General features: G+C 42.4%; 1 protein-coding gene across 3 annotated transcripts; it reads right to left on the minus strand.

The window, feature by feature from the left end:
- Nucleotides 1-4,508: 4,508 nt before the first annotated feature.
- On the minus strand, nucleotides 4,509-10,217 carry LOC135503050 (U4/U6 small nuclear ribonucleoprotein Prp3-like). 3 transcript variants are annotated; one of them, XM_064796330.1, is made up of 13 exons: nucleotides 10,205-10,217; nucleotides 9,416-9,595; nucleotides 8,956-9,224; nucleotides 8,615-8,838; nucleotides 8,275-8,298; nucleotides 7,682-7,982; nucleotides 7,315-7,416; nucleotides 6,909-7,065; nucleotides 6,494-6,737; nucleotides 6,076-6,189; nucleotides 5,713-5,831; nucleotides 5,359-5,492; nucleotides 4,509-5,137 (listed from the first exon to the last, which is right to left on the minus strand). In XM_064796330.1, exons 2-13 carry the CDS (start codon nucleotides 9,558-9,560, stop codon nucleotides 4,982-4,984), a joined length of 1,989 nt encoding a protein of 662 aa, XP_064652400.1. In that variant the 5' UTR covers nucleotides 9,561-9,595; nucleotides 10,205-10,217; the 3' UTR covers nucleotides 4,509-4,981. The 3 variants fall into 3 exon arrangements, with proteins under 3 accessions (XP_064652400.1, XP_064652401.1, XP_064652402.1); XM_064796331.1 differs by having other exon boundaries at nucleotides 10,194-10,212; XM_064796332.1 differs by lacking the exon at nucleotides 10,205-10,217 and adding an exon at nucleotides 10,067-10,085.
- Nucleotides 10,218-10,295: the final 78 nt, after the last annotated feature.

Genomic DNA, 10,295 nt, shown 5'->3' on the forward strand with positions numbered 1-10,295 from the left:
ACAAGGTTGGGCTGAGTGTGGTACTTGAGGATTATGGGGAGTACCCCCCCAGAATTGTGATTATCAAAAATTGATGCATTATCTTTAAGTGTTTGCCTTCTTTTTCAGCCTGTTTTCATGAGGTAGTTTGGCAACCCATCATCTTCATTCTCAATCTTAGATGGACGGTCCTGTTCTAGTGAAGAATCCATCGTCTGTCATAATCCATCCCGGCCACCGCATCTGAGGGACTTTGTCAGGACATGGTTGAGGTAGTGTATTACTGTATGCAGTAAAAGTTAGCTTGTTAGTGATGAAAGTGTGGTTTTGCAGCGCTTAGAGAGTGAAGAGTCCGAAGACTGTGACACCACACCACATTCATTGAGAGACCAGTAATGAATGACAACGACATGATCTATGAACAGGGGCGATGGCAACTTGCTGTGCCACATACAAGGTGACCATTTCAACTGGACTACCCTACCATAAGAAATTGTGAACCAGTCAGCAAGATGATGAACGCTTCAGGATTGAAGAAATCAAGAATCTCTTTGTGTTCTATCCTACAAAAATCTAATGGTTTGAGTTCTTTTTCAGCCTGGATTTAAGATCATTGGAGAGAACCAGAACCGCTACAGTAGAATGCCTGGGTTTGTTCAGCGGGAGTGGATGTCACCGAGGCTTTCCAAGGGAGACTCGTACAACAGTAGAAGAAGACGGAACAGTTTGGTTGGGCGTAGCTAAGTATCAATCGACTAACTGTCAACCAAAGGGGTGGAGGCCTGCGTGCGGCATGAAGTTTCTTGTCAGTCATTCTGCTGTAATTTTGCAGTTTGAAAAGTCCTTGCCTCTGATCCAATGCAGTCAAGCTCCCAACATAGTGATGCCAGTCATTGCACTTGTTATGGTTGACAATGACAATTAAGCTAAATAAAGTTTTTGAATTGTCGGAAGACGAGGAGAAGGCCTCTAAAACAGGATGCCTTGCTGTATATTTACTAATTAGCCACCTCAACTAGGCAATCTTGCTATGAAGAAATATCAACAGCCAGTCAACGAAAGGATGGAAGCTCCAGGATGTCAAGTGTCAGAGAATTTATACGTGTCTAATGGCATACAAATTTATGCTAGTTATAATAGTTTGGTTTTCATTTCAGCTGAGGTCCAAGATTGGTGCTGCATCTGTCACATAGTCCCAGGGAAACCATCACAGGATGCTTGGAGATGCTTCTAACCTCACATCGGGAACGCCTGCTGTGAACAGTAGCTGAGGGCTGCACCAAGCAAAAGAGTTGTAATTCCCGCCATGTTGCCTGCAGCATGAACAGCAGAACTGGAGAAACATAGAGCATTTTGTGTTAGTTTTCAAATTTACTTAGAGTTGGTGTAACATTCAACTTGAATATATTGTCACAGAGACTATGCAAGGCTGCCGACAGAGACATAATTGTGGTTGATGCCAAGGAGGGTCCTCATTCACTTCCTACCTTGGCAATCAAGAAGTGGCATGTTAGTTTGTTTAGTAACAAATATGCTCTGCTGTTGGGATGATTCCATTTGACAAATCTGAGACAGCGATTCAGATTCTAGGACTTGGTGAGAAAGTGACAGCTGGTCAGTAAGAAGACTCGCCATCGTATAAAGTATAAGAGAAATTTGGTGGTAGACAGGCTGAGGACATCCTTGCAGTAAACAGTAAACAGTGCAGCTGATCAAAGATGGTATAGCACCTTGGTCCTACTGGTTAACAAGTCTAGGCTAGTTCACTACCGAGGGTTGCAGGTCCCGTACTACGGCCAACTTCTCACCAAGATTTGCTGACTCCTGTGGCAACACCATTTGGACTGGAGATCAGAGGACAACAACAATGGAAGGAATCTATCTGAATTCAAGGTTTGTTGGGAGGTTGAACTGACGTGTACGTTATGTGATTACATGCTTGATGAATTCAAGATTAGAACTTAGAAGGAAAAGAAGGCTTCACTGTAAAAGGCTTATATTTCTCCAGGGATATCGAGGCAGTGAGCAAGGTGGAATTGACGAAAACCTGAGCAAGATGAGATCACTGAATTGCACTTCAAAAAGGAAAGCAAACGAAACTTATTTTTGTTTTACTCGTAATCTAAGTGTCATTATCATTATTTCAGCATTGGTTCACACAGAAGGTCCTTGGATGGTACAGCACGTGCAAGATATTGTGAGGATGAAGGGGGCGATGAAGACTTCGAGTGCAACAAAATACCTGGACAATCAATTTGACAGCAGAGAGAATTGCTTGTTTTCAGTGTAGGCCTAAAGATTTTCAACTACATGTACATGTATAAATTGAGTTCTGCTGTACTACAACCAGAACTGAATGGAATGTCTGCCTCCTGGACAGGTGGCTTACTCTCAGAGAGCCTTAAAACTATTCATCCTCCTGGACAGAGGGAAAGAATGTCGCTAGATTTCTTGTTAGTTCTAGAGTTCGTTTTCTTGTTCAAGGATCCAGACATGGACGTTAATCATCGGTGATCTTTCTGAGAGGCAAACCAACACCCTTCTGGTATTCTAGGCACTGTAGTTTACTGATAACTTTTGTATAGCTTGGGTAGTGAAGTGACTTGTTATGTTGTCGGTTTTAAAAGCTATGCGATTTGTTGCATTGAACTTTCCTGAGATGGTTGGACTGGGTCCACTGAATGTGATGAAATATTAATCAACACCTTTTTACAAATGTAATGAATTGTTAGCATTTTGGTGTAACTCCATATAACTGTCAGGTGATTGCCCTCTGAACTGGTGACACTCTGATTGGTCGGAAGTGTCATTATCGTCCATCCCTTTAAACAAAATTTGAGACCTGATTGTCCCTTTGTTAGCACCTGAGAGATGGTGACCTCAAAGGGGCAGGACGGTGGTTAAGTCTATTACGAATGGATACCACAATCGGGCGAGTCGGGTGGAGGCTATTTGGAAACCATTGCACTATCCTGAATCTGCGGTGGGTTGGTACCCCACGCTACGTAAGGAGAAGGTTTCCTTGTAAAACTTGTTCCACGTTAATAGGCGGTACCGAGAAAAGATGAGAAGATGCGAATTGCCGCCATGTGAATATGTCCGTTGATCAGCTAGTGCCAACCCGGTCACTGTCTCCTTGGTCACCATGCCTCGGTCAATGAGCAGGCAAAGCACCCAATGGCTCCGTCAGGAGTACATCGTCAACTTCAGCCTGTAGTCAAACCGGTACGCACAAATATCTTAGCTGCTAGTGATGGACGTGTTGCTTTTCATCAGGGTAATACAGTACCTCTGTATACAATGACCCCATTTTTTGTTGGATTCATTTTAGCTGAGGGGTGGTCAATAATGAGAATTTGCGGCCAGTCTGATTGTCACCAGTTAAGAGAGTGATTACCTGACAGTTATGTGGAGTTCCCCCAATGTGTTAACTCTTTCATTCCATTTGTAAATTAGCGTTGCTTGTTTCACAATCGCAATCATTGGGCCTTTTGTCCTTAGCAAGATTTGAAGTTGTGAGAAAAAGCACTGATCACTTATCACAGATTGTGAAATTTGTTGTAAATTTGTGTTGCTTCTTTTGTCCTTGGCAAATGTAGGTGAGAAGTTTTCAGAAATACTTGAGATTGTATCATCCTGCTTCAAACTTTGTCATGTTTGTTGTTCCAGCTCTGGATGTGATTTAAAATTAGTGCCTTTCATTCATTTGTATTTATTAGAATAAAAATTGTCCAATTTGTTTGGTTTGCTGAAGTGTAAGGCATAACATTGCGGGATTGGAGCTGCAAAAGAAATGAAATTATAAGCCTCATTTCAAGCCAAATGCTTTGCAAGGAAAGCATTGTCTCTACATCCCTGTTGGAGTAAACACCAAGCAATAATTTCTTTGACTGGCTGGCACTACAGAGAAACTATCTGAAGAATACTGAGAGTTTTGCCTTGCAATTTTGGATGTAAAATGCCCAAAAAAATGTAAGCTCCAGTCCTGAATTGGTTATGAATAGGTGTTTTTAAATTGCTTGGCCCTGCCAAGATATTTGACCTTTTATGAAATCTGCCAAATTTTTGTATTGCCTGGGACAATGTCACAATCTGTCAGGATACTCCAGGAGGGACGTCCAAGCCATGGGTGTCTACACCAACTTTTAATCTATTGCCTGGGACAATGTCGCAACCAGTGATGACTCCAGTAGTGAAGCCTTTCATGCAGATTGTGACATTGTCCCATCTATGAGTGGTTGTTCAAATGGTCCATGCCATGTGACCAAGCTAGGCGATGTGCCCGAGACAGTCTGTGCTGCTACCTGTTGTATCAATCTTGCACTGCAGGGGATCTGGGGAGGGAAGGTTGCTTGTTCCCCATTCTCCCTGGATGAAAATTCATAAGGAGCCATTATTTGATTAGGGAAGGCACATGTCTTGTATATCTCCCTGTAGAGACAATGTCACAACCAATCTAACAGCAGTAGCTGCTACCATGTATCTTTTTGTGTCACTTGGTGCAACTTGACAAAGAAAAACAAAGGAACTAACACATAGATTTTATTGTCCATCCTTACTAAATTCCATAGTAACTTGGAGCAATGTACACACTAACACATTTACAATGCGACTCGACTGTTAATATTCCAACTCGCATCCTAAATATTTGAATTTTTAATGCTTTTTATAAGTAATGATAACAAGCATGTTGTTGACAAAAGTGAAGTTTATGCGTCTCTCACAGACACTACATGTTCCTCCTTGAACAAGGCCTGTCCTGAAGATCTTCACAACACCTGTCTTTTGTTTGGCCTCCACAGAGGCATCAACGAGCTCAGGCTTATACACTGCGAAGACTGAGCTCATCAATGAGAAGTGACCAAACCGATGTACAAGCCAACAACCAAGATTGTGGATTGTTCACTAACCAGTATACCACAGTATTTCTGATTTCTTATCCTGTAGCAGTGGCAGTACTGCAGTTAGTTCAAAGGAATCGATAATAGTCCTGATTTTCGTCTCATAAATTGTCTCCCGCTGCCTCCAAGACTGCTCCACTGTACGCCAAGTCCCAGTATTCCTCCACATTGTGTTTTTTAAACTGCTCACGGGCAAATGTTTCTGTCGGACAGAACTTGAAGATGATATCTGAGAAAGATCGGTTCTTCGTCATGCCCTGAAAAGAAAGTTTCAGACTTGAGAAAACTCAAAAATATTTTCATTCGTCATTTATTTTTTGAGTAAATTTATGGAGAAACAGATCAGAGATATCCTTAATCTACGACTTCAGACCAAATCCTCATCATCATCCTTTCAGCCTAATTTTCAACTCCCAGATATGCTGGGCAATATTCTTCCGTATCCTTCCGTATGGGAATCACATCAGCATGAGCTCACCTCCCAAACTAAATCACATTTGTTGACCTTCTTTTCCCCATCTTCATCCACATCTGTTTTGTCCTTCGTTTTATCTTCAGCCCATTTGATTCGGTCGAGCATCAAGTGACGGAACTTTTTCTGTTGTTTCGGCCCTGCAAAAAGAACATTTGGATCGCAATATCATACATGTAGCTGACCAATACGAGATACTCTAGGTTTGGCCAAACTCTTCCTGTCAGATTATGCCATGCGGCCAGAAGTTGTTTCCAAGCGTTTCATCCAGTAGAAAGACGTACCATGGTCAGCTTAGTGTCATTGTTATTTTGTTGCAAGAAGATTACGCGGCCTTTTTCATTTGGTATTTGTGTTTACCTCCTTCCACTACGACAACATTACAATCCTTGAAGAGGACAACGAAACCAGTCATGAAGAGTTGTTTACAGTTTGCCTCGACCTTGTACTTTTTGGCGGGATTGTTCAGGTTTCGAACCCTGAAAATGGAATACAGAATTATATTTCACGACATTGGATTGAAAACTCAGTCTTTTGGCCCAACCTTATCCTCTTTAATGTACATTTGATAGAAGCCACCTAATAATTTTCCTTCATACAGGCCACCTAGTGACCTAACTCTGACTCACTGAGATGAACATCAATGCTACTTGCTTTTCATTCTGCTCCTGGGTGGTCTCCTGCCTCCTGCTTCAGTTGGGGAAACCCTGCCTTGGTACTTACCTATAGACCGAGACGTACACGCCTAATGACGTATCCTCTTTAAGTTTTCGGCACTTCTTCTCCCGCCGCTGGTCGGGTGTAAGTTTTCTTTGTGCGTTGGCTTCTTCATGAGCTCTGAAACAAGGACACATGCAGCCTTGAGCGTATGGTGATAACCAATATTTGATCATTATCACACCTGAAGGGAACCCTATCTTTTACTATCAGTCTCAATCTCAAAATCAAACTTTCGGCATTTGCTTGCGACACCCCACACACAAAATTAACCTCAAGTTGGCTAACTGGACATTCCCATTGACCAGGGAGCATGCAATGGAGACAATGAAAGCAACTTCACAAGGGAACAGCCTAGGAATACGCAGCCTAAAACTGCTGCCATGTCTCCTGAAACTGAACGTGTCATCTCGTTACCACTTACTTTTGTCTCTTTGCCATCTGTGCCCTGACGTGGGCCTCAACTTTCGTTGGGTCTTGCACTGCCTCGTTACCGAGGACCCGCATAAGATTTGCCATCCTCACTTTAGGTTCTGGCGGTGGCTGAAGACCGAGGCGAATCTTCTCCTGCGTTTCTTTCTGCACCTCATTTCGAGTTTGCCGGCGCAATTTTTTCCGTTCTTTTTTCGTCAGGATGACCGGGATGCTAACAGGCTTGTCTGTCTCAGCTGGAATTTTCAAAGGAAAATTAGAAAATCTGCTATCAGTAAAAGTTGTTGGTGTGTTACTGAGGTGATTCTCTGTCTCTTTTGTAAAATTTTCATTGTTGAGCATTTGGCAACATTTGTAATGTCGGTACACACTGCAATCTCATCAATATTGATACTAATTCTACTCACCAGGTGGCTTCATCGTAATAGGATGCTCGACGAGACGGGTTATTCCTTCAAACAGGCCAATGTCGATTTCGTCATTTTCGTCGATTACGTTTTCATATTGTTCGCCGCGGAGGATGATACTATCCCACCATTCTGTGTCTGGTATTTCACCCTCACTCTGGAAAATTGATTAAACATTTCAACTTAGGTCAAAATAACAAAACAAAAACATTCTGATTGCTTCCTGCATCATGACGAAATGACTTCCCGCCATCATGCTACACGTGCAGCCTGCGGTAGCCTCCTGCACCCTGCCCAGGGAGAGTCACTAGGCCATTGCACCAATTTGTGCCCAGCGACACCAGCATCTGACACTCACTTCGTCAACTCAGAGAAGTCGCAGTTTGAAAGGGTTTGAAATACATACCAGTTCTTTCTTGGGGGCGATCGTAGCCAGCTTAGCCGCTGAGGCGATACCAGTTTTCTTGGCAGTCTGAGCGATGTCAGCTTGAAGTTTCTCAAGTTGAGCCTGGAGAGAAAGAACGGTTGAAACATGAATATCTGCCTATATTTGCCACATTGGGAACAAGGTTGTCATCATTTACCAGCTTTTTCAGTGGAAATAAGCACATTATATTGGATCAATTCCCTTACTTGGTGGTCCTCTTTACAGACTCCACATCTTTCTAGACGAGCAATGGTAATGGAAACACTTTCGTCACGGTTGTATGTAGTTTTTGGAGGATAACAGTCCCCTAACCTTCAGTGATGATGGTCAGTCTCATGATACCTACCTTAGTCCTCATTCTCTGAGCCAACTGCTGAAACTTTCCCTCCTCATGAAACCTGAATGATCTCTTCGTCCTCCCAGATCCTCGTATACTGACACGCGTATCGAAAAATTTCGACTCTGCAATATCCTCGGGAGCTTTCTCGGAGAGATTGTGCTTGAATTGTTCTCGGCGTTTCGCATGGATGTTGGCCTTTAGGGTCGGCATGTGGTGTGTCAGTTGCACTGCTTCTCCAGTGTTGACATCAATGGTGCGGCCCATTTCGTCCAAGTAGACAGGTGCTGGTCTGTACTGGCCAGATGCGCTGGAATACAGAATTTATCAAGTTTTAGTATCTATTGATATATCTCCTTCTGTTATCTAGCCAAATGGAATTTCATAGCCAGAGCCAAATTTGTTTTATAATAGAGCAGAACCAGAGCCACCAAGATATGCCAACCTTGCAAGATTGTAGATGAGAGAGTGGTAAGCATAAGAATGCTGCAACAGCCTAGATTTTCACAAAAGCCATATTGAAGGATGGTACTGGGAAGTTTTGAACATCGAAATATTCTGGGGACCAGCCACATTTTCAAGACAAGTTGTCCAAAGCTTACCCAGGAGCCTGTGCTATTATCTTCCTGAAAGGAAAATTTTTTTGATGAAACAATTGAACAAGATGAAAGCAAGAGGTGTAAAAAAACATATAACCCTGCAGGTTTACAGCTAACATGTTTTAGGATTTAATGAAAGTTCCATATTTTTCCCCTGGCCAATCCTTATCCTTTTCTATCAAGGACACTAGTTTTGGTCCAAATTAGTTGTTTACCTTCAGTTTGACCTCTCTAAATCAGGACACCTCTCTCTATTAAGTACAGCACTTGTCAGTCCCAAGAGTGTCCTTGATGGAGAGGTTCTACTGTATGTATCTTGGATATCACAAAACCATTTACTTACTGCCCACCAACTGCATTAGCAGTCCCCAAGCCTGCATTCAACAACTGTGCTTGAATCTTCTCCTGCAAAGCCTTGGCACGTTTCTCCTTGTCTGACATATCTTGTGGTGGTGGTTCTTGCCGTGGCGGCTGGGAGGGCATGGGTATAGGCACGGGCATTGTCGCCTGGAGTTGAATCTTCCTCTGTTGGATCATGCGTTGGGCATTCGCCATCATCTCTTTGATCTAGAGGAAAAAACAAGCCATAAGTACACACATACTCTTCTGATGAAACTAAACAAACCAACAACATCAAACAACCCCAGTGAAAAATTTTTTTATAAAAGCCACTGATAATATTACCTTATCTGCTGTTAGCTGCCCGGGACTAGGAGCACCAGGCTCTGGTACAGCAGTCACAGCATCCTCTATCTTCCGTACTTTCTTTGCCTCTGGTGGCACTATTTCTTCTGGAGGTATCTCAGACTTATCTCTGTCTCTCTCCCTCTCTCTGTCACCTTCCTTTCTTTTTCGTGATTTTTTACTCGAAGAACCAAAATCTGAGATCACTTCGAAGAGTTTTTCAGTGAAGCCTTTAGCCTGCTTTTCGTCCAGAATTGATGCTAGTTTATCTGAAAGTTATAACAAAATATAAAATCTTGAGTTATTACTAGTGTCCGACGCCAAAGGCTTTACTGGCACAAGTAGCTACATGTACCAACCCCATTTTTGGCAAGGGGGTTCACCACAGACAATTTATGTTCCGGACTAAGATAGGGCGTTATGCCAAGGAAATCACCTCGATAGCCTGCATCTGACTTACCTCTTGTCTTTCTCCTATCATAACCTTTGTCCACACAGTTGAGAGCCGCTGTCACAAGAGTTGATTCACTGAAGCCCAAGAACTTCTGGACAGCTCGGTCAATCATCGGGCGCAGAATGTCTAGGTCTTTACGTGACATCGCCATCTTGGAATTTTTTGGGAGAAGTTTGTTCCAGATGACTGGAAAGAAATAACATGAAAGCATGATCACTAGATCACGAAGCTAGGTTTTCAATATTCTGCCGCGCACTTCTCTTTTTATGGCTGGGTTCTCCGAACTCAGGTAGCAAAGTGACAGATATTTGGCATGACCAAGTCAAGAGTAAGAGTACTAAGAGTAAGACACACATCACACTCACAGGTTTTCAATCAAAGCCAAAACAAACGTAAATAGTGGCACAATGAGTAGATTGATTAGCCCAAGGTCGACTTGGTCGTTATCATTCTACTAATGATTTTGATGAAAACAGGGTGAGTAGACTTGAGGCCAGTGTAAGGTACAGGTGTCAGTCGAAGCTATTATATTACAGCATTAGATTGTACAATGTACAGTGATTATTTATCCGACAACATAACCCATGGAAATGTCTGTAGAAAATGAGCGTGAACAGGCTACAGGGTTCTATTTTCGGACACCAACATTTTCAGTACCTGCTCCTTACTTGCTACAGATGATTTTAGTGATAAAAGCTTTATGGCATAGTTTATCAAATAAATAATATTTTAGGGTAGCCAGGACAACGAAAATGCTTTTATTTTGAAATATTGTAATGCACACGTTCCGCTTACGTTCAAGATGGCGTTTTTTAATTTTCAAAATTAACATTTCATCAATTCTCATCTTGCCGCTGCCTCCTCCACATATTTTAATATTTTATAA

Source organism: Lineus longissimus, chromosome 19, assembly GCF_910592395.1.
Source record: "Lineus longissimus chromosome 19, tnLinLong1.2, whole genome shotgun sequence".
Lineage (NCBI taxonomy): Eukaryota > Metazoa > Nemertea > Pilidiophora > Heteronemertea > Lineidae > Lineus > Lineus longissimus.